Below are 23,634 nucleotides of genomic sequence, written 5' to 3'. Positions count from 1 at the left end.
ATTTCAGTGGTCATAGTTTAGTCAACTAGTTTATGGAACAAAATATATATCTAGTCAAGGTTTATCTGAGAATATTTGGTTTTTCATCCAAGCTTTATCTACATAGCACATGATAATTAAAAGTACCAGACTGGTGGAACTAACCTTCTTGGATGTTTAACAGCCATACTTTGAGGCCTATACTAATCTGGTCAGAGGGACTTAAAGGACAGGTTTTGCCCCTTGCCCTCCAAGGTTGACTAAGTTCCAGGGACTATGAAACATCTCTCAAAATGTCCTGTAACTGTGGTGATTCACCTGTCCTCTTGTTCAGGGAGGCCATGGAGACCCCACCAGATGGACTTGAACCAGTGTTCAGTCTACAAAGAGGAGAATCAACACAGAGGAAATGTCTCATCCATGCTTCCACATGAAGCCAGATATGGTCGAGTAGGGCCTTTACTTATCTTCACATAGATAGAACTAGTAAAAGAAAGGAGTCAGGGGCTCCTCTCATGTGACCCCCTGAGGAACAGATCCTCAAATGATCTTAAGTGTAAACATAAATTGATTTCTTTTGGCTAATTATATGGTCTTAAAGACCCAAAAGGAAAGTATAACCAAAGAGTAAAGTCATCAGTATATTTCTTTAAGAGTTCAAGTAGCCCCCAAAGCCTATGAGTAGCTTAGTTTTTTTTTTTCAAATCCAACTTTGCTGGATAGCTTTAGTGTCAACTTGACACCTGGGTTGAGGGAGCCTCAATCGGGAAATTGCCTCTATTGGACTGGCCTGTGGCCATGTCTGAAGGGCATCTTCTTGATGAGTGATGTGGGAGGGCCCAGCCCACTGTGGGTGGTGCCACCACTGGGCAGGTGGGCCTTTGTTGCATAAGAAAGCAGGCTTAGCAGGGGCCAGGAGAACAAGCCAGTAAGCAGCATTCCTCCATGGCCTGTGCTCCAGCTCCTGCTTCCAGGTTCCTGCCCTGAGTTCCTACCTTGGGCTCCCTGATGAACTGTGACCTGGGAGATGTAAGCTGAATAAACCCTTTCCTCCCCAAGTTGGTATTGGTCAGAGTATTTTGTCACAGCAATGAACAAAAAACTAGGACAGACAATTATTTCTCATTGATGATTTTCTTCCTAATCAGAAAGTGCTGCTCATATGTAAGACTTCAAATCTTGGTCTGCAATACTGTAGTGCCCACCTGTAGCTAAGGGAGATAACCCACTATTGTTCTAAAATGATGGATAAATTTGTTTTCTCCCCCTGTCTAGAAGCTTTGAGAGGGAACTGACACTGATTCTAACTACTCCAACAGCTATCAAAATACCTGAAAGCAAATTCTGAATCCATCACTTTGTCTAGCCTTGGCAGACAAAACAAAAATGAGGAAGAACCCAACAGAGGGATGCTTTTGGAAGTTCTCGTCAAGAAATTCCACTGGACTCTCATATGAACATTTGAAAATTGCCCTGTTCTGACTTTTTTCTAGTTCCCTGTCTAGAACTTGTAATGCTAATTACTCTTACCTTTACTTCTCCTTCACATCCCCTATTCATCAGTCAAGTACTTTCTTTTCTCCCTACAGATAAAAGTTATGCAATTTGGGAGTCTTTCAGATAGACCCAATGAAGAGGTACCCCAATTACCTCACCCCGCATCCCTGTTCAGCATGGAAGAAGCCATAGTGGTCTGCATCCCGATTCCCTATCAGCATTTTGGGTAACCTCTTCAGAGGATGGTGTGGTAAGAAAAGGAGGTAGGAAGTGGCTAGGCTCTTAGGGTAAAAAAGACCCCAAAGAAAAGTAGCCAGTTTCTTAGCTAAAAGTCCAAATGTCCTTGGGCCTCTTAGCAACATACTCTGTTCCAAAGGCCAAAAATGACAATAGTATTTGGGAGCCCTTATCTAATCCTAAAAAGATTTTAGGGTTACCTCTTCAGAGGGGTAATGTTAGAGTAGCAAAAAGCCCCATAAAAGAGAGAAAGAGAGAGAGAGAGAGAGAGAGAGAGAGAGAGAGAAAGAAAGAGAGAAAGAGAGAAAGAGAGAAAGAGAGAAAGAGAGAAAGAGAGAAAGAGAGAAAGAGAGAAAGAGAGAAAGAGAGAAAGAGAGAAAGAGAGAAAGAGAGAAAGAGAGAAAGAGAGAAAGAGAGAAAGAGAGAAAGAGAGAAAGAGAGAAAGAGAGAAAGAGAGAAAGAGAGAAAGAGAGAAAGAGAGAAAGAGAGAAAGAGAGAAAGAGAGAAAGAGAGAAAGAGAGAAAGAGAGAAAGAGAGAAAGAGAGAAAGAGAGAAAGAGAGAAAGAGAGAAAGAGAGAAAGAAAGAAAGAAAGAAAGAAAGAAAGAAAGAAAGAAAGAAAGAAAGAAAGAAAGAAAACACACACACACACATGCACACACACATATGGTATTTTCAGAGTTATCTTAAATTTTACATAAAATTCATTATTAGAGATAAAAATATGACTATCAAGAATCAATATACTATTGTCCCCAGGAACATTAGCCGTAGAGTCAAACACAGAAGTGGATCAACCAGGAGGCTGCCTGTCAGTCTGAACTTAGTACATGTGGAAACCCATATTTCCTATTGTGTTAGCACATGTGTCTTTATATACTAACCAGTACTAGTAGCAATGTTAGAGATAATAACTGAGAACAGTAGGTACAACCAAATCTTTCTTTTTTAAGAAAAGACTTCACTCATACTAATGGAAAGGAAAGGAAACAGAAAGGAATCAGACATTGTGTCTTACTTTTTTTAATTCCATAATCAGACCACTTACTACCGTTCCCATCTTGTTCTTATTCTACAGAACTCCATGCCCTGCTTGACTCTGGAGCTTAAAGCTCAGGTTAAGAAAAGCAGCAGGAAAACAAAACCCAAACAACTTCGAAACATTATAAATAAAATAGCATCAAGAGAGTATACCACGTCTGCTTCAGATACTTGAAACATTATAAACAAAATAGCATTAAGAGAGTAAACCATGTCTGCTTCAAATACTTGACTTAAAGCAAGACAAGGCTGGAAATACAGCCTGACTTCCTCCTGGGCTGGAGCTATTTTGAAATGATTATAACATAAATAGAAGCAGAGACGTTTACTTGGCTAAACTTCCTTTTAAGGACAGCCATGATTCAGAGCACTATAAAACGGTAAACACTGAAGAGGTTTTCCGAGGTACCGCTGAGGGACAGAAGGAGGAGGAGACCGTTAAGCTTTGGCTCATTCTTCGCCACTTCTTTTCTGCTTCTCTGCTTCATGTTCTAAAAGACCTAGCAGTCAGTTTAAAAAAAAGGCTGGGAAGGTGAGCAGTAAGGCGGAGGAGTTGTGTTAACATGTATTAAGAGGCTGATTTAAGTTCAGCTGTCAAAACTACACATATGAAAGCTAGCCTTGGAGAAAAGTATTAGTTATGCTTCAGCAGATTATAAAATGTGACTTTCAAAGCTATAAATTCAATGATTTAATTGTTCGAAACAGTTAACTGGCAAGAGAGAAGCTATGACTCTCTGTCTATTTATGGTTCTGCCCACAGGCCATTTTTCAAGCTGAATGGCTGAATACAGTATTGCAAACTCTTACACCATCAGAAAGAAAGAAAATGTCCCCACAAGAAATAACATTTCCTATAGGCGATAATATCCCCTTTTCCCTTCCCATGTTCACTTTAAACAAAGTTTGATTTATATGAAAAGACCACACTTTGTAAATTTAATTAGATAAATACGTTGTTACTGCCTCTGAACGTTGCATGTTCTTAGCAGGATTTGTTTTTGTTTTTTTTTTCCTAACGCCAAAGAAATATTTGGCATATCCACCAACGGTAAGCAGGAAGGCAACTTACTTGTCCTGTGTGCCAGCACTCCACTAGCTCCTTATCGGTGTTCTTGCCTTCCAGGAGGGTGAGCTGCTCGGCCCAGGTCTTCAGAAGAGTGCTAAACTGTTCCAGGGCCTGCTCGAGTTGGGCCACCTGGCCGGAGAACTCTTGCTCTGAAAGGGCCATTTCACTAACCAGGTTCTCCAGGTCGCTCTGCGCCTGGAACACGCCGTCTTCCCACAGTCTCCAGTCTGCGCGCAGGGCCTGCATCTCTACTTGCATGAGCTCACACCCACTGGCAGCTGTGTTCGGTTTCACTGCTGGGGCCAGCAACTCCACTCTGCTCAGGCGGCCTGCACCGATCTCCCTGGAATATATCAGCTCCTGTAATGGAATATTGCCATGGAAACCAAGGAGGCGGTGGGTGAGTCACTTGGGCTGCAAGTTTTCAAATGTGTACAGAAAGGGACTCTATCTGTCCTGCTCGGACGTTTGAGCAGATGTGTTTAGGGAATGCGACTGGAGATGTCCACACACTCCCAAGTTAAATGAGCGGGACTCAGTATTGTGAGTGCTTAATTTGTAACAAAATCAGAGAGTGCCAAGGACCTCACACAGGCCAGACAGGCACACTGAACACAAGCATTGCTTGAATGCATGCAAGTGGTTTGACAGAGGCTTAGATATTTGCCTGCGGTGTATTGTTTCTATAAATTAAAACCAAAAAATCCTATTTCTCCTTAAGTAGATAGACAAATGCACATTCCACAGAACTGTGTCCCCTACGTGGTCTCCAGCCTATTTCTATCATAAGGGGTGGCTTAAATTGTATTTCTGCTCTGCTGGGAGTCAGGCTGACCCATGACAAGGAGAGAACAAACCCTACTCAATCTCAGATACTCAGTATCTTAAGAAGGCATTTTTATAGCCACAAAAATTAATAGTTCACAGACTGACTTAATTAAAGTAAACTCTAGTCCTGGGTTTGTTCATCCCTTTATTACTCCCTTAAAAAGTAATTCTCGGCTGGAGAGATGGTGCAGTGGTTAAAAACACTGGTTGTTTTTGCAGAAGACCCGGGTTCAAATCCCAGCACCCACAAGGCAGCTAACAACAGTCCATAACTCCAGTTCATAGGGATCCGATGGCCTCTTCTGTCCTCTGCAGGCACTGTACGACACGGGTGCACTTACCTACATGCAGGCAATACATGCATACACATAAAAATAAAATTAATAAATAAAATATTAAAAAAATTTAACCAGTTCCTCAGTCACATAAGCTGTCTTTCAAGTGCTAAACAGGTACCTATGGTTGGCAGCTACTTGACAAGCACATAAAAATAAAAGTAATAAATAAAATAGTAAAAAAATAATTCTCCCTAGAAGTTTGACAATTCTGATATTGCTTTAAGTTTTGAGGCTCATATATAGAAAGGGCAGTAAAATGTCATTAAAATATGCATTGTGGAATAGGTAAGTAGTGGCATTTCTTTCTGAAAGTAAAAGCTTTTAATGACATTTTTCTTGCTAAAATAGTAATCCATCTAGTTCTTCTATATTTGTCTATGTGCTGCTAAAGCTAGATTTTGTTAGTATTAGCACAAAATGATGTCTCCACTCCTGTATAAAATAGAAGGAAATGGTGATTATTAGGGAAAACAAAAACTTCAAGGACAAGATCACTTGCAGGTTAACAGGAGAAAAACTGAGGCACTAAGTACTATACATTTTTCATAGGTTATGTTAAACAAAAAGTATATTTTAGTCTATATAACATAAACATGATTTCATTTAATCAGCCTGAAGTAAATCTGTCTTCTCACATTAATAGACAAGAGATCCACACTTTGTTGTAAATCATTTGTAAATACTTAGCACAATTACATGTAATGTGATTTCACACACCTGTAAATGTATTCTTGCACACAGCACTTTATATATACATAGCTGACCTTTCCTGGCAGCAGGATTCGCAAGGCCATCTCTGGTTATCAGTACACATAGTAGTGGTTTGATAAAGAAAAATAATAACTTAGAGAGTGCTGTATCTAGCAAATATTTTTTAAAGCATGGTATCTGACTTTATAAACATTTTCAAATTTGGAATTCAGATTGTCAACTGTGAAAAAAATCAGTTTTCCCCAAATACCATCTTTATTCATTAGTTCAGTTTTACTTGGCATGAAAATAGGTCATTTGCTGGCACTAATATGTTCTCATCTAACACCTTACAGATTCACTCATTTAAATATATTCTCTCCCCCCCCCATGTGTGTATGTTGGGGGCATATGCATGTAAGTGTGTGGGTGCACTTGGCCCATGGGTGCACATGTAGAGGTCAGAGAAAGACTTCAGGAGTCTTCCTCTACCCCTCTCTGCTTCACTGCCCTGAGACAAGGTCTCACTGAACCGGAAGCTCATTTCATCTAGGCTGGCCATCCCCCAAGATCTTGGAATCCACTGCTTCTGCCCAGCAATGCTGGTTACAGACACACAGCTGTGCCCAGCTATTTACATAAGTACTGAGGTTTCACACTCAGGTCCTCATACTTGAAGAGCAAGTGCTTTTATACACTGAGCTATCTCCTCAGCCCCCTTCCACATTTCAATAAGGGCACTGTCATTATAAAGTGCTTTGAGTTAGATTTTATTTTTTTGCCTTTTAGAGACAGGGTCTCCCTATAGCCCTAGCAGGCCTGGAACTCACACTATGTAGACCAGGCTGACCTCTGTCTCACAGAGACTCCTAAGTGCTGGTATTAAAGACATGAGCCACCGCACTGGGCTCTTTGAGTTAGATTTTTGTATTTATCTTTTGTCTTGTGTTGGAGCTCTTTGAAAACATCTACACATGGATACAGATGTGAATTCTCTCCATCTGTGTAAACACTAGCTTCAGAGTTTCCTCTTCTGGGTGTGTACTCCAGGGGGATGGGTTTGGCCATGGCACTGTAGGGCAGGTGCAGAGGAGAAACCTCCTCTAAGGTTTATCCTCACCCACCACCTTACATTGAGGCTGGGTCTGACTTGTAAAGGGCAGCATTTGTAAAGAATTAATAATTCTTTCAAAACTTTTTAAGAGCTTGATGCATCTTTGCTATCTCCTCTTCCTCACCTGTCATACCCTCTTAACTCCATTTAATCTGGTTTGTCACTTCCTCCAGCTGTGGAAATGGTTCTCAGGCTGCCAAAAGACCAACTATCAAATCCAGAGGGGGCTCTTCAGCCTCTGAGGTGATGCTGACAATGTCCTCTTGGGTCCACATTCTCTTGTCTCCACTTAATATTATTTCTCCTCTCCTTTTTCTTCCTCTCTTTAACTCCATTACATCTTAAATGTGCCCGGGCTTTGGTTCTGTATCCACTGTTCTGTTTGCTGGACATTAGTCTTGGATTTATTCTCTTAACACTTCAACTATAAACTATATAATAGTAATTCCCAATGCATCTGTTCAATCCGGCTTCTAACTTGAATGAATGATACAAGTATCCAACTACCTCTTGGACGTTACTCCCACCTGGTGGCTCTAGCTTGTTCTGTTCAGTCCTGAGCTTTCTTATCTTCCCATCTCCAAAAGGCTTCTGAACATATATCCATTTTCCTTGGGTGATGAGGGCTCTGTTAACTAGTGGCAAAGACCTGACCTTCACCCTTGACTCATTTACTTCTTTACTTATTAGTTTTCATTCATCATTTAATTTCTTTTGAGACCAGGTCTCATTATACATCCCAGGCTTGCCTGGGACTTGCTATACAGACCAGGGTGACCTTGAGCATGTGGCAATTCTCTTGCCTCTGCCTCTCGAGTTCTGACACTGCAGCTGTGTGCCACCATGGATCACTGGATTTCTTCCTGAGTATGCTTTATGTGTCAGGAATGATACTAAGTATTTTGTATGAATGATCTTATCTAGTTCTCCAAACACCTCTATGAAGCTACTTCTTTATGAGTATAGATTTTTATTCTTTAAAAAAATCCAATTAAATCTGTACTTGAGTGTGGACTTTCCAGCACAGCTGTAAATATGGGGCACCTACTCTTCTGTAAATAAACTCCCCCTATGCTCTGTTAGTAAACCCAATAAACTAGGATTTTCAAAAAAGAAAAGAAAAAGAAAATTGAAACTTTCATAATTCCACCAAAATTCACCCCATGTTGGCAATTTCTTTGGTCTTTGATTTTTTTTTTTTTTTTTTTGGTCTTTTTGAGACAGGGTCTCCCTGTGACCCCACTGGCCTGGAGCTTGATGTGTGAACTGGGGTGGTGTCAAACTCATGGAGATCTGCTGGGCTCTCCCTCCCAAGTGATGGGATTGAGGATGTGTGCCACCATGCCCAGCTTTAGTCTTTGATTTCTTTCTCTTTTTTTAACTTTTTAAAAATTTTTTATTTATTTTTTATTTTACGTGTATGCGTGTATCACCTGCATATAGGTAAGTGCACCCATGTTGTGCAATGCCCACAGAGGACAAAAGAGGCTGTCGAATCCTCTAGAACTGGAGTTACGGACAGTTGTTAGCTGCCATGTGGGTGCTGGGTTTTGAACCCAGGTCTTCTGCAAGAACAACCAGTGTTCTCAACCACTGAGCCATCTTTGCAGCCCCTAGTCTTTGATTTCTTATCCCTACTTTTCTACCCTTAAACGTCATTGTATATATGTTTTGATGTAACCTGCTTCAAGTTGTTCCTGGAAAAATGTGTTAAAAATTGCCTCTCTTTGGAATAATAAAAATATTCTTTAAAAAAAAAACGATTAAGAAGTAGAAACTAGAGCATTGAGGACATTGATCACAGTGACCTTTCTAAAGATACAGCTAGAAAATCAGGAGACGGAAGTAGTGTAGCCATCTGGGTTCAGAGCCTGAACTCTAAAAAGCTTAGTGAGCTCTGGTTACCTTGGTTCTGTCAGGCCAGCAGTATGGTGTATATTTCTTGGTCTCTCACATGACGGTAATAAACATATTTGCCCACAGAAACACACAGATAAAGCCACATTGTCAATAAATTCATTTGACTTGTTTTCTTAATCTTATTTATGTTTAGAATTACCAAGGAAGAAGCTATAAGCACCAGGAAAAACCAGGAAAGAAACAATTCAAAAATAGAACCTTACCCACCAAACCCTTATCACTAATCTGTTATCTGTACTCAAGAACCCAAGGAGCGGTGCAACATAATATCAGTCCATTTTCTGACCTTAATTTTCAACAGCTTTTTCTGGGTAGCTGATGAATCCCCAGACACATCTGACCAACGATGAAGCTCTTCCTTCGCTGAATGGAGCCAATCTGTGAATCCTGGACTGCATCTAAGTACATGAGGTGGTCTTTCACAATGTCTTCCACTTTCCTTATTTTTTCCTAGTTAAGGAAGAAAAGGTGACCTTAGAAGTTATTGCGAATACCAAATCAGATAACATGACAGACTCCACAGAGGTCTCGCTGCATCTTGGAAGACCCTGTTTTTATTCTTGAATGGTCTCTTAGTTTAGTATCTTAAAAAGAAATAAATCTTAGACTTCAAAGCTCTGAGGAAACAAATATTTTTCCTATAAGTTTACTATTTTGTACTGTAGCTTAAAATTCTGTGCCTAACAGCTGGCCAAAATGTAGAGAGCAAGAGACTACAGAGTGTTTCACTGGATAAGACTCCTATATTAAATTTCTGTCATCCAGGGCTCAGAGATCATTGCAGAAGAGGGAAAGACTAAGAGCCAGGGGTGGTGTACGGCCACAAGGAAACAGTTTTCCAGGCGACTGAGAACTTGCTCATCTGAACTTACATCAAAGATAACAGCATGCACAAAGCCCATGCAAACTCAAACCACACTAAAACTCAGCATAGAAATGGAGAAATGGGTAAGGAGCCCCAGCTTTAGCTGAGGAACTATAGGCAACTGATCAATACCGGGTGAGGGAGAGTTGGTTTTCTTTAAGGGGCTAACCCTAGATAGGTTGCCCAGGCTCTAGTGGATGGACTCACAGTGAAGGACTTCTGGGGACTCAAATTTGACTTGATAGGCTTTAACTTATATGATAGAATGCATGAAATCTGGTGGAGGGGCTATGGAAGGAGTAGCGTATGAGAGGGCTCTAAATATGATCAAGATGGATTGTATGGAATGCACGAAAATTCAATAAAAAATTAAAATATCTATGGTTAATAAATGTTGACAATGAATAAAATTTGACCCTCATAAACTAATTAACCACAACTATTATAGACAACTATTATAGGAATTATTCTGATTTTGGAGTAGTTACTTGTGGTATATAGCATTCTTTACAACATTTTATGATTTTTTTATGATTTTTTAATTTTATGTGTATGAGTATATTGCCTGCATGTATGTAACTGTACCCATGTCATGCAATGCTCATGGAGATCAGAAGAGGGTATTGGATCCCCTGGAACTGGAGTTACAGACAGTTATTAACCACATGTGGGTGCTGGGAACCAAACCCAGGTCCTCTGCAAGAGCAGCAAGTGCTCTTAACCGCTGAGCCCTCTTCACAGCATTTTAAAGGCATCTATTTAGCCTTCACCACAGACCTGTGCTATAGATACTGTGGAAACCACATGTCACAGCAAAGGACACACAAGCTTAGAAAGACTTAGAAAGACCTTGAATAACACACTCAAAGACACACATCCAAAAAGAGAGAATTCAAAGATATGCCTTTTTCCAAGATAATGATAAGGAGAAGAAAATAGAAAATTATTGTGTCAACAAGGTAGAGTTCTCAAAAAGGCAAACCAAACTAGGGAAAAACAAAAACAAAATTTCCATTAGTTTATATAGCATCCACAAATATATATGTTCTGGTTTGTTTCTTCATTGCTGTGACAAACACTCTGACCACTACTAACTTGGGGAGGAAAGGCTTTATTCAGCTTGCATCTCTCAGGTCACAGTTCATCAGGGAGCCCAAGGTAGGAACTCAGGGCAGGAACATAGACTGTAGAATACAGCTCACTGGCTTGCTTCCCAAGCCCGGGTTCAGCCTGCTTTCTTATACAACCCAGAACCATCTGCCAAGGGGTGGCACTGCCCACAGTGGGTAGGACCCTCCCACATCACTGATCAAGAAAATGCCCCATAGATGCGGCCACAGGCCAGTCCAATAGAGGCAATCCCCCAACTGAGGCTCCCTCAACCCAGGTGTGTCAAGTTGACACTAAAGCTATCCAGCACAATAAAAAAGTAAAATCATGGAGGAAAATTGACATTCATATAGAAAACTGAAAAGAAATGTTGATATCCCATGAAATAGCCTGTAGTTTGGAGACTAGGGAGACACATATTTTACCAACATGAGAAATGAACGCACTGCTTCATGCGTGGTTGAAAGTGAACAGTACAGAAACTTGCATTTAATGTAGCAAATGGAGATTTGGGGACAGGATGAGAGCATGAAGCACTGGCCGTGGTGCACAGCTTTGCAAAGAAAGCAGACGAGTCAGTCAACAGTGCCGATACGAACAAAAATGAAAAGATAAAGTAATCCCAAGATTGCAGTGCATGTGAATATTCAAGGGTGTAGGTGGAAAATGATCTTTTTCTAGATTAATTTTCAGGTTAGAATACATAGTAATTGGCTTCATCGTGGCATGTTCACATGTGTGTGGCACTGCATACTCTTCTCATTCGTTCCCCTCCCCGCGTCCCTTCCCCAAGTTGAGTTGTTCTCTTTCTTCCCCCCGTTAGTCTCACCATTGGCTTTCCTGTTATATATACCACCTCATTCTCTCTAGTTCCTACCTTTTGAAAATTGATCGTTGTGTAATGTCTAGTCACTAAACACACACATAGTTTTAGAGCAGCCAAATCCAGTAACTTAATCCACATTCTATTCCTTATCTGAGCCTTGGAGCTTCGTCTTGGGTCTAAAGTACTCACCTTGGCCACAGTTATTATATCCTGAAACTGTGTCCTTAGCTCCTCCTGGCTGGCTTCCTTGAAGGATTCATCCTGACTCTTCTCATACAGCTCCCTGGACTTAGCCATTAGATGCTGCAGAGCTCCAGCATGATCTTCCGCCTCAGAGACGATGGACTGGAAATGGTCCAGCAGGGAAAACTTCTCCTTCAGCCCCGGCTGCAGCTGTAAGGGCTGCTCAACTTTCTGGTCCACTGATTCCATCCACTGCTCCAGCTGGCTTCTCCTCTCCAGACAGTCACCCCATTGGCCAATCACAGATACCAGGGTGCTGGAATTAATGTCACATATTGTGAAAAGGAGCTTCTGCCTTGCTAGCTGTACCAAAACCCAATTATAAGGTTGATGCACTCATATAAATTGTTTTACTGAATATTACTGTAATGAAAAAAAGTTACTTTTGATTGCAGGGAGAGATAGCTTTTTTGATCTATCACAACTAGAGCAGAACTTCTTCAAACAAAATAAATGTATGCTAAAATGTGAAGGAAGAAATTGTGCATGTGTAGCGGCTACAGTTTGAGCAAGTGATGGATGTTCACTTACTATGTGATCCAAACTCCAGGATAGTGGGGGCCTATGCAAGGGAGGCCAGGGCGTTCACTGATCATTCACTGAGCTTAGTGAGTTTGCAGGGCAGTGGTTGATCACTTCCCAGAACGCTAGAGACTCTGAGTTTGAATGGTGATAGGGTTAGTGGTCATAGAGAGAGAAGAGAGAAGGGAGGGAGGAAAAAGAGGAGAGATAGATATATGATAGATGATAGATGATGAATGACAGATAGATGATATATATATATATAAATGATAGATGATGGATGAAAGATAGGTGATGGATAGATGCTAGATAGGTGATAGATATGTTGATAGATGATAGATACATAGATAGATAGATGACAGATGATTGATAGATGACGTATTATAGATGGTAGATAGGTAGATGATAGGTGATAGATAGCTAGATGGTAGATAGATGATAGAAGATAGATAGATAGATAGATAGATAGATGATAGACTTTGCAAGTCTTTCCTTATTGCCAGTCTGGGAAGCATTTTACTTGCCTATTAGGAAACCTGGTGACTTGACTATTATATTTTTGACAATGTTTCTTAGAAATGCATTGAGTCTTCATTCATTCACACATTTAACACAAAATTGGCTACTATGTGTGCATGCATCCTTAAATGAAAGTCTAATGATATTATTTACCTAAGAAAAAAATGTCTTAAATTTGAATATCAATCAACAAATAATTACCATTTGATTTTAGTAATATAGACTAAGTCCAAGAAAACTAAGATTGATATATACTGAGTAGAGTTTAATTAATACTGTAGTGCTGAGCTTTAATGGTCACAATATAATATGTATGTTATCTACTCACTTAGGATATTAGCATCTGGAAGATAGATGCCTGCATATGTGTGCATGTGGGTATGTGTGCATGTGTGTGCAACGCATGGATAGGAGCCGTATCACATGCATTTTAGAGTCCTATCCTTTCATCAGATAATTTTCCTGAACTCCAGGTCATTCTCTAGAAGTCGGCAGAGCAGCATTCTTCTCCCACAGCCCAGTGTCTTCTGAAAACTTAGTAACACAATCTGAGTCACAGTTTTCTGGAATGTGTCCTCCTACTCTTGCCTCTGAGCTCTTAGAGGGCAACAAAACTATTTTGTTTGTTTCATTTTGTGACACAATCCTTTGACCACTGAGACCACTTAGTATAAGCTGTAAAATTTAATTTCTTAGTGAAATGGGGTGTCAGGGCTGTGAATCTGCTTCCTCTGCTTAACATTTTATTGTAACATCTAAAAAATCATTCATCCACATTCCTATTCAGTTTTACAAATCTGGCCTATTGCCAAACATTGGGAATTATGTATGCTCCAGTAGCCTACTATAGAATCGGAGAACCCCACAAGAGAACCCGACTCTGCTGACCACTGGGAGTTATGACTGAGATGCAAAGTCCTGTTTGTCTTGAGATTTGCTTTCTATTAAGGTGAAAAACACAAAAGAAAATGAACAAAAGCCACTCTGGTGGTCTGCTTGTATTGTAGTAGACGGGCATAGTGGAGTTTCTGTTTGGTCAGGAACTTTCATGTTCCGTCATCTGTACAGGGAGTGGTCGTACAACATACAGTCTTCAGAATGTGCTTTCTGGACTGTGTTCTGGCTAATTCTCACAGATAGTCATTTGCCCAACAAGCCAATTAGATATGTATAGATAATCTGAAGGAAGGGAGGGGAAGGTGACAGGCTTCTGTTCACAACAAATAGCGACAAGTGTTCTCTATGTATTCACCAGTGTCTGATGCAGGGTGGGTGTACACCATCACACCCGGTTTGTGCGGGGCTGGGGATTGGTACCCTGGGTTTTGCACATGCTAGGTAAACTCTCTACCAACTGAGCATCATCCTCAGCTGCCTGCTGATGTGAACGCATCATTTCCTGTGAATGGCGCTCTTACTGAAACACTGATTAGCACGTGTCCAGGAGGTGGCCATTCTGTCTCTCCAGTTCACATCCAGGTATGGCCGATGTTTTCAGGAACCCACAGACATCCGCTGTGTTCTATAGGCTGCCTGTGCACCCACACATTTCCTGGATCTGTATGTTAACTTGACACCTTCAAACCTCAACAGTCTGGTGGCTGCCACACTGCGTCTGGCTCTGCCCAGTGCCTCCCTTCCCTTGGGAGGCATATGCTAGGGGTGCAATATTTAGTCTTCCCAGCTGGCACTCCTGGGCAAAGATTTGAGGGTGTCACCCATCTTCAGAGCTTCCTTGGCAAGGTTTGTTCCTCCTCCCTCCTCCCTCCCTCCCTCCTTTCCTTTTTTCCCTTCCCTTCCTTCCAACATTAATGAAATTTTAAATGACAAAGGAAAACTGTGAGTATTAAAAGCGACAAGTTATATTTAATACATGGATACACACTGTCTCATTCTGTTAAGCATCTCTCATCACAAAACTCTATCATTCTATGGTGAGAACTTTCATTATACTTTCCTTATGGTTCTTGAAACATGTATTGCATAATTGTGACCTATAGTCACCTACCATGCCTACTGTGGAACAGCACTGCAGAAGTTTCTTCTCCTGTCTAAGAATAACTTGTCTCCATTGACCATCCTTTCCCACCCTCCCTCCCCAGACATTTACTGGCTGATGCTCAGAGAGCTGACATCCTACAAAATCTGAAACATTCTTATGCTGATATTTGGCTGCATAAGAATGTTCCAGACCTTGTAGGATGTTAGCTCTCTGAGCATCAGCCAATAAATATCTGGAAATCCCTAACATTGTGACAATCAGATATCCCCCTCTGCACCCCCATACACATTTCCTCCAATACCAGTATAGGCAAAATTACTACTGGGATCTAAGTTATTAAACAACCATATATTTTTACTTTGATGACTTAAAAGAGTTATTTCCATAAACCAATGTTATGTACAATATTCTGAAAGAGATATTCTGGGGACCAAAATATATTTTGGAAAAGAAAATCTAGAAACAAAGCAAGCAAACATATCAGAGCCATTCTTGGGCCCATGGGGAATTCAACACAAGCAAAGACAGGCACGCTACCTAAAATAACATGCTTTATAACTCCACCACCAGCCACTTGAGTGCTATCTTAGGATTTTATGACTCTACCAGGTTTTATTTGAGCAGATAAGCATTAAAAGCAGGGGCTGTACCTCTGTGCCTGAACAGCAGAGCTCATGATGTCAGCCCACAATGGTCTGAGGGTTTCTAGTTGAGCCTGGATTGCCTGCTGCCCCTGCTTGTTGCTGCTTCTCAAGGCCTGGTCCCCTTTGCCAATGGCCATGTTCAACTTTACTTCTCCTTCACCTTTCATCAGGAGAATGTCCTAGGGAGGAAGAATGAAACTCTGTTAGTTGAAATATGAAATATGAAAATTATTTTTAAAAATGCTATTTTCCCATGAGAAATAAGCAGAGGTAGTAGGGGGGTGATTGCTTAATACTTGCTTTGCAACTGTGAGAACCTAAGTTCAACCCCCAGAGCTCATGTTTAAAAAGCTGGAGATTTCTGGGTGTGGTGGTGCATGTCTTTATTCCCAGCACTTGAGAGGCAGAGGCAGGCAGATCGCCATGAGACTGAGACCAGCCTGGTCTACATAGTGACTTCTGGGCTGCTAGGGAAGCAGAGATAGACAGATCCAGGGGTTACCTGGTTTTCTGCCTTAGGGAGCTCCAGGCTAATTAGAGATCCTGTCTCCTCTCTCAAAAAACATGGTGGATGATGACTAGAGAAGACTCATTGAGGCCGACCTCTGGCCTCCACAGGCATGCATATGTGCATGTGTGCACACATGCACACACACACACACACACACATACACACACACACAATTGAGGTATGGAATACCTTGCCTTAAAGTGAAGGCAATACACTTTAAATAAGCTTTAGGCTTAAAGTGATATATGCTAGATATCAGGAAGTCTGAGGGCCAAAGATCACTTAAATGGCAGAAACTTTGGGTCACTAGCCCATAAATTGAAACTCTATTGATTGATTTAAAGGAGAGATGATAAATTATTTAGAAATGTAGATGCGTCTGTCAATAGCTTTCCTTTGTTGCCTGGTGAATTCCCATTGTCCAAGGTCATGTTCACTAACTATGTTCTGTACTGGAGAACTGACTTCGCTTCCAATGAGCCCTTAGGGTTCCATTCACAGTCCCTACTTGCGCTCTGCACTAAGTAACAATTCACACACTGGTCTCTGTAGCCAGACCATGATTCTGGGAGCATCAGTATTGACTTCTATTTCTATATTCCCTTAAACTTGCAAAATACTTGGAGCAGAGTAGGCATTCAATAATGTTTAATGATTAATTACTGAATAAAACAAAATATTTTAAAGCTATTTAAACAGAAATGCGAAGGCTGGAGAGATGGCTCAGTGGTTAAGAACTGCACTTGCAGAGGAACCACTTCCAGGGAATCCAACACCCTCTTCTGACCTCTGCAGGCACGGCATGGCATGTGTGCACTTATATATATGCAGGCAATACACTCATACACATAAAATAAGAATAAATATTTGTAAAATAAACAAAAGAAAACAAAATTGCTCCTTTCAAAAGAGGAAGAAAAACGCTCTATGCTGTTTTTGCCAAATTTTCCCCATTTCTGCATCTTTACCTGATACTTACAGGACAACTGTGACCAGCTTTAGCCCCTGAAAATCTAATCATATCAATCAGCAGCAATTGCGGGCTGCAGATTGACTCTCTGCAGTTCATTGGGCTGGGCTACACATACCTGTATCTGTGACAGCCGTCGTTCCAAGGTGTCCTTGCTCCCAAAGGTGCTCTCTGCACAGACCAACCTGTCTTGAATGTCTTTCACCCGGGACCACATGCTCTGCAGGGCTTCTTCCAGAGCCTCATGCTCCTGCAGGGCCAGCTGGCAGGTACATAGTCTTTCCTTGGTCACCCTGAGAAGGTTCTGGTAGCTGGTGAGGAGCTGGGTGCACCGGCGGCCTCCCTTCCCTGCACCATGGCCTTCTTCGCTGAGAACCTGCCCTCTCTGGGAGAGCTTGTCAAGGGACTCTCTAGACAAACAGAAATTTTGTTTTTTTAAATTCCAACATTCTAGAGTGCAGAGGAATGGCAAATGACTGTTGATATTGGATCAGGAACCAGACAACGGCTCATGGCTGACCTGCCTTTAACATTAAGATGCTGGGGATTGAACTGGCTACTGGTCTTCTTGAATGGGCTTTCTTAATGCAGTCAGTGCCTGTCAGGAGATGTGAGTCTGTTTATGCTGTGTCTGCATCTGAGTTACAGTGGCAGAGCCTCTGTATCACTAAGAATTCAGTCCAGAACGTGGGTTTGACTTATCTCTACTATCTCTCCATTCTATTTGACACTCTAGCCATGAAAAGCTTCCAGAAATTTCCCATATACTCTGCTGTTCTATCTATACATGGATGGTATGGTATGGATGTGAAACGTCTCTATAGGCTCCTGGGTCTGCACAAGTCCTGTTGTGAATCTGTTGGGAAGTTTGTGGCACCTTCAGGAGATATAGGCTTGCTGAAGGAAACAGGTCACAGGGGCAAGCCTTGATGGTTTTTAGTCTCTACTTGCTGTTCACTCTCTGCCTCCTGACTATGGCTACAATGTGATCAGATGGCTGGCCTCCGCCTCCTGCTGCCTAGCCTGCCCCACTATGATGGACTGCAACTTCTCTGAACTCTAAACCAGAATAAAGCCTGCTTTCCTTCCTCTTGTCTGTGTTTTGTCTCAGCGATGAGAGAAGTGATGTAATGGGCATTTCTCCTTTGGGATGCCTCTGATCACTTGTTATATTCTAAGTTGTCCCTTTAAAACTCAACACAGGCATCCCATCCCCAGGCAGTATCCATGACTCCCCTAGTGCCCTCTGTTCTTGTCTCACCCCCTCACTTAACACATCCATGTCCACTCACAAGTCCACCACATCCAGCCTCTGTTCCCAGGATCCAGCACAATGTTGAGCAGAGACGAGAAAGGAGGAAAGCTCCTCTCAAAAGTTGTGGAAGGAGCTAACGAGTTTCCTTGTCGTACCCTGAACAGTGTGCTCATTTCTCTGTGCAGCTATGTTATTTAGGTCAAGGGGGAAATTCTTATTCACTCCATGGCTTGGTACCCTGGTTTGTAGTTCTGAATTCTTAGTGGAACTTGGTCATCTACTTACTTTATTTGTTTTTAAATTATAAATTAACAATTTGCAATTTGTAATGATGGAAATTCGTGGTTTATAAAGTGATAACTGTGGCTTATGAATACATTGTAGGGTAATTAAATTAATCTGGGTAATGTAGCAATCACGTCAGATACTTTTTGTGGTGAGAACATTAGAAAATTATTTTTGTAGGAATTTAAAAATATACAACACTCTATTTTTAACTTCACTCATCACACTGTGCGACAGAACTAGGATGGAAACAAAACAAAACTAAACAAAACTTCGTATTTCTCTCAAGTAGGATTTTGTACCTTTTGACTGTCATCTCCTCATACCATTTTTAGTTCAAAGCTTCTGTGAATACCAGTCTCTAAACACCAGTTCAAAGGCTCTGTGAACACCACACAGCTTGGACCTCTTATTAGCACATCTGTCAGAGAAAACCAGAGTGCTCTGCAGGAGCAGGATGTCTCAATCAGAAATGTTGTGAGTTGGAGAGATGGCCCAGTTGATAAAAATGCTTGCTGTGTAAGCACGAGGAACTGAGTTCAGATCCCCAGAAACCACATCAAATCTGAACATGCTGATATGTTCCTGTAATTCCAGGGTCAGGGGAGCAGAGACAGATGGATCTCGAGCTTTCTGGACAGTTGGCCTAGCCCAATTGATGAGCGTTAGATTCAGTGAGAGACATTCTCTCAAAAAATAGACACCTAGCATTGACCTCTGGCCTCCACATGCACAAGTACACACACATAAACATGCATGTATACATAAACCACACACATACAAACACAACTGGTGTGCTTACTAGAAAAAGAACATATACATATACCTTCTACAATGACTCGGTAATTTTTCCCAAATGACCACTATATAAACATCATCTTTGAACTACTCTGAGATACAGTTATTCAAAATGATACCTCCTTCAAAATACACCAAGTATACTTGCAATCAGTATGGCAAGAAGGTGCAATGAGGTGAATTAAATAATGGTTAACAAAAGACTATTGGTTAATAAAGGATGATTTTCTCAATGGATGATGAAGATTCTGAGTCTTGGGTCTGTGTAATTTTTTCCACAAGGAATCTCCCTCAAGTATTTGAAGCACTGGACAGATCAGGAGGGAAAATATCCAGATCAGGTGTCTATTTTTTGAGAGACGGTCTCTCACTGACTCTAAAGCTCATCCAAAATATCTGAAAGAAGCAAGCATCATGCACGCAAAGAACTAGAAAGGATATTTTGCTTAGTGTGGTACAGAGCTGTAATCCCAACACTTGAGCACCTGTGCAGGAGGATCCTGAGTTGAACAACAGCCTGGAGTACATAATGAGACCCGTGAAAAAAATTAAAGAAGTGACCCCGCATGCAAATCTGAACGATCAGCCCACTTCTCGTGCTGGAAGGGGTCAGTGTGGAAGGAAGGAATCCAAAAACACATATACCTGAGGTCACTTAGCAGCTCATCCCAGAACACCAGAGCATAAAGCTTTGAGAACAATGTGCCTATGAAGGCTGTGGTGATTAGAAAAAGAATGAGGGCTAGGCATGGGGGTGTGTACGCTTTTAATCACAGCACTGAGGAGGTAGAGACAGGCAGATGGTGTCCCTGGGGTTCACTAGCCAGCCAGCCTAGTCTGCTTGAAGTGAGAGACCTTGTCTCAAAACAACAGGGTGAACAGTGCCCAAGGAAAGACAGGTAAGGTTTTCCTCTGGCCTTTACATGTAAGCATTCACACACACACACACACACACACACACACACACACACACACACACCTACAGAGAGTGAGAGCGAGAGCAAGAGTGAGAGCGAGCGAGAAACAGACAGAGAAAGAGAGACAAACACAGAGAATGAATCTGGTAATATGTCACTTCCTCCACAGCAGTTTTGGCATAAGGATAGCAAGTTAACCAGTGAGAGAGGAAGACAGAAAGCAGCCTACGAAGAAATGAGAGCCAGGAGTACACAAAGTCATTTATAAAGTCTGGAAGAAAGACACATGTGGGTTTAGTTATGTTCTATTATATTTAGACAAAAGTCAAGATTTAAAAAGCAAAATAGAGTATAATTTTCAGAGAGTTATATTGTGAGAATGATGTTAACTCTGTGAATATTTTTTATTTTTCTAGCAGTACACTAGACAACAGCAAGATGAAAGTGGTACAACCTGAGGTCTCGGGGGGGATGTCCAGAGATGGACGTGAAGCATGCCAGGGACGTTTATGATGTCATCAAGCTTGCATGCCAAGCACGGCGGGTCCTCCTCCTCAAGCTCTACAGCTCCAAACTGAAAGCAATGCGCTGTGTTTTTAACACCATGTCTGTACTGAACATGCACAGACTCTTGTCCTTCTCATTACTCCCCCAACAATATAGCACCACAGCTCTGTACTCTGAATTTACTTTGTATTAGAAGTAATCTGGAGCTGATCTAAACTACACAGGGGGGATACAAGAAGGTTATCTGAAACAATACGCCATTTCACACAGGGATTGAGCACCCAAGGATTCTGATCTCTGTAGTGGTCCTGGACACAACCCCAAAGATATAACTGGATGATTTTAGTCATGATACAGGCTTTGTTGTTCATTTGCTCACATGGTTGTTTTTCACAGTAATGATAATACTAGCATCCTTGACCATAAACAGAACTCAGAGGACTGGAAAATGACTGTGGGCTGAATTAAGCAATTTTTACTTAGCCTATGATTTTTGTTGATTTGTTTAAGAAGAGTAAGCTCTGTCCTCTTCTGTTTCATAGACAAATATACTCTCTCTTCAAGAGAGTCATTGTGGAGTCCAAGTTCTGGGCTGAGTTGCACTCCCCTGATGGAGAGCCTTCTATCTTTCAATAGAGAGGCAGAAGTGGTAAGTGCTAGAGGTGGAGCCTACAGATGCTGGTGGCAACATTGAAAGTGCAGATGAGAGACTCTGCCCAGGGAAGGAGCCAGGGCAGCAGTAAGGACAGAAGTCTGCAGCTGAGGAGGGTACCACAGGAAGGTGAGACCTAACAGTCACAACCCTTACTTCATTAGCAATGTGGACCGATGGATAGGAATAGGGCTAGAATCTGCAACGTGTGAGGAATATACAGAAGGTGGGTCTGTCCACAGCTGCATTCTTCTATCTTTACTGTCCCTGTGGATTTTGTAGTTTTTAGTTTTTTTTCTTCATATCTGCTTCTCCTTATAGTAATCAACTTAAGCTAACCCTAGAAAGGGAAGCACAGCATTCTTAACTCAATCTTGAGAAGCTAAAATTTCGGGGGGCTGGAGAGATGGCTCAAAAGTTATGAGCCCTGGCTGCTCTTGCAGAGGACCCTAGTTTAGTTCCCAGTACTCATGGCAGTTAACAGTAACTCCAGTCACAGGGTATCTGTTGCTCTCTTCTGTCCTCCAGACATTGTAGGCATACATGCGGTGCACTCCCATACATGCCGACAAAACACACACAAAACAAAAATAAATAAAATGTTTAAAAAGCTAAAAGTTAGAAAGCGACACAACCTGCCAAGTTTCTTGGGTAAAGAGAGATGAAACCGGGGTGTAAATGAACACCGTGTTTCCATCACACGTTATCTGTGGAAAACACCCTCCATGAAGACTACAGCATGGTTCTTCGATATGCTTTTTAGATATTCAGGAATAGAAGAAACCAACAACAACCAACCAGTCAATCATCCCAACAACCAAGCCAGTCACTAACTAACCAGGCTAAACACATCAGCAAGTCAATAACCTACTCCACTTCTGCACCACACCTGGCAGCCAGGACTTCTCCCAGAAACATTTCAACTTTATGAACTTCATTTTTCTTCTCAGGAACATGCTGTTTACTCTCTCCAAAGTTTTCTGTGTTTAACCTTTCTTCCATCTCATGAATCCATAAATTCAGTTTTCTGTGCTGATCCTCGAAGCTAAAGAAAAGAAAAACATCTTAGAGAAACCCTGAGGTGTTTGTTACAGTTCTGACAGCTGAGGTCATGACATTTTTTTTTAATTAAATTTTTTGAGGGTTTCTCATAATACTACATTCTGAACATACAAAAGGTACAAAATGAATTTTTTTCCAGACTATTCCAAAGGATGGTGCCAGTCTATCATTGTCTGCAAAGCACCTTCACATATTGCCTCTGTAGGACATTTTGTCTCTTAAAGTAAGACACCATATGTCCATACTGAATGGGAGGAAAGAGGGTCCACTAGAGGGTTCTTAGTTTCATTCATAAAGGAACTGAAGAATGGAGCCAAACGTCAGAGAGCAGACAGATTTACAGAGACCCACATGACTGTGGATGGTCAGAAGTTCTGTGGAGTTCTGCATTGCAAAGTGGGATTCCAGGCAGGAAAAATTTGCTACCTCATTAACGTACCAGGTATTCTGCCCAGTCACAGTATCTTCTATATGGTAATTAAGACCTTACAAATTTTCAAGTTATGGAGAAAATTCAGCAATAAGCTTTCCCAAATGGTCACGAATTTTAATAAAATGTGCAAATCATGGTATGTTTAAGGTTTGAAGTGGAAAATAAGTTATTTCTCTTAGCTGAATTAATTTCATAACGGCTAATGGACAGTGAGGGTTTATTCCCATGTCAATATGCACTTAAGATTGTGTCTCACAACAGTGACCCTTGAATTGGGGCCAGTGGGTAAATGGGGCAGTAGAAGCCCGGGGGAAAGAAGTGGCCTTCATGTCTTTGTTTATTAAGGGAGTTTGAATGTGGCACAAAAACTCTACATTCTGATAAGAGCATAAGCTCTATTCAAAAACCTGGACAAGAGTCAGGCATATCTGCTGGGCCACAAGAAAGGCAATCTGATCACCCTGCCTCTTCTCCTTGTAGTGAGGATTGTCCCTCTAATTTGATATACTCCTTCATTGATATATAAGTAACTGACTGGACTTTTGATCCAGAGAATCCAATAAATACTTTCTGCCAAGATTATCCTAGCAGAGATGAACACAAGGAGAAAAACAGATAAGCTAAAAGCAAGCATATCAAAGTTCTAATATCTTGATTTAGCCAAAGTGACTAAAATGACATTTGTCATTTTAGCTCATTTGTAATCACCAGTGAGTATTATTCCTCAGGTTTTCCTATGTAGGAAATAAAGCCAAATGAAAACTTCAGAACTAGTCATCAATCTGTGCTTAAGGTGGATCAA

General features: G+C 41.3%; 1 protein-coding gene across 1 annotated transcript in view; it reads right to left on the bottom strand.

The window, feature by feature from the left end:
- Positions 1–4,053: 4,053 nt before the first annotated feature.
- Positions 4,054–23,634, bottom strand: part of LOC103751353 (nesprin-1) — a 62,127-nt gene continuing 42,546 nt past the window's right edge. The window contains exons 18-23 of the mRNA XM_029556984.1: positions 22,227–22,382; positions 17,042–17,333; positions 15,449–15,621; positions 11,702–12,011; positions 8,998–9,161; positions 4,054–4,181 (exon numbers count right to left, since the gene is read on the bottom strand). Of these exons, the coding sequence (XP_029412844.1) occupies positions 9,006–9,161; positions 11,702–12,011; positions 15,449–15,621; positions 17,042–17,333; positions 22,227–22,382 (1,087 nt within the window). The 3' untranslated portion in view covers positions 4,054–4,181; positions 8,998–9,005. The remainder of the gene's footprint in view (positions 4,182–8,997; positions 9,162–11,701; positions 12,012–15,448; positions 15,622–17,041; positions 17,334–22,226; positions 22,383–23,634) is intronic.

This window comes from Nannospalax galili, unplaced genomic scaffold, assembly GCF_000622305.1.
Source record: "Nannospalax galili isolate Female #2095 unplaced genomic scaffold, S.galili_v1.0 scaffold1087, whole genome shotgun sequence".
NCBI classification, from domain to species: Eukaryota; Metazoa; Chordata; class Mammalia; order Rodentia; family Spalacidae; genus Nannospalax; species Nannospalax galili.
This window is presented reverse-complemented; position numbering and strand designations above follow the sequence as displayed.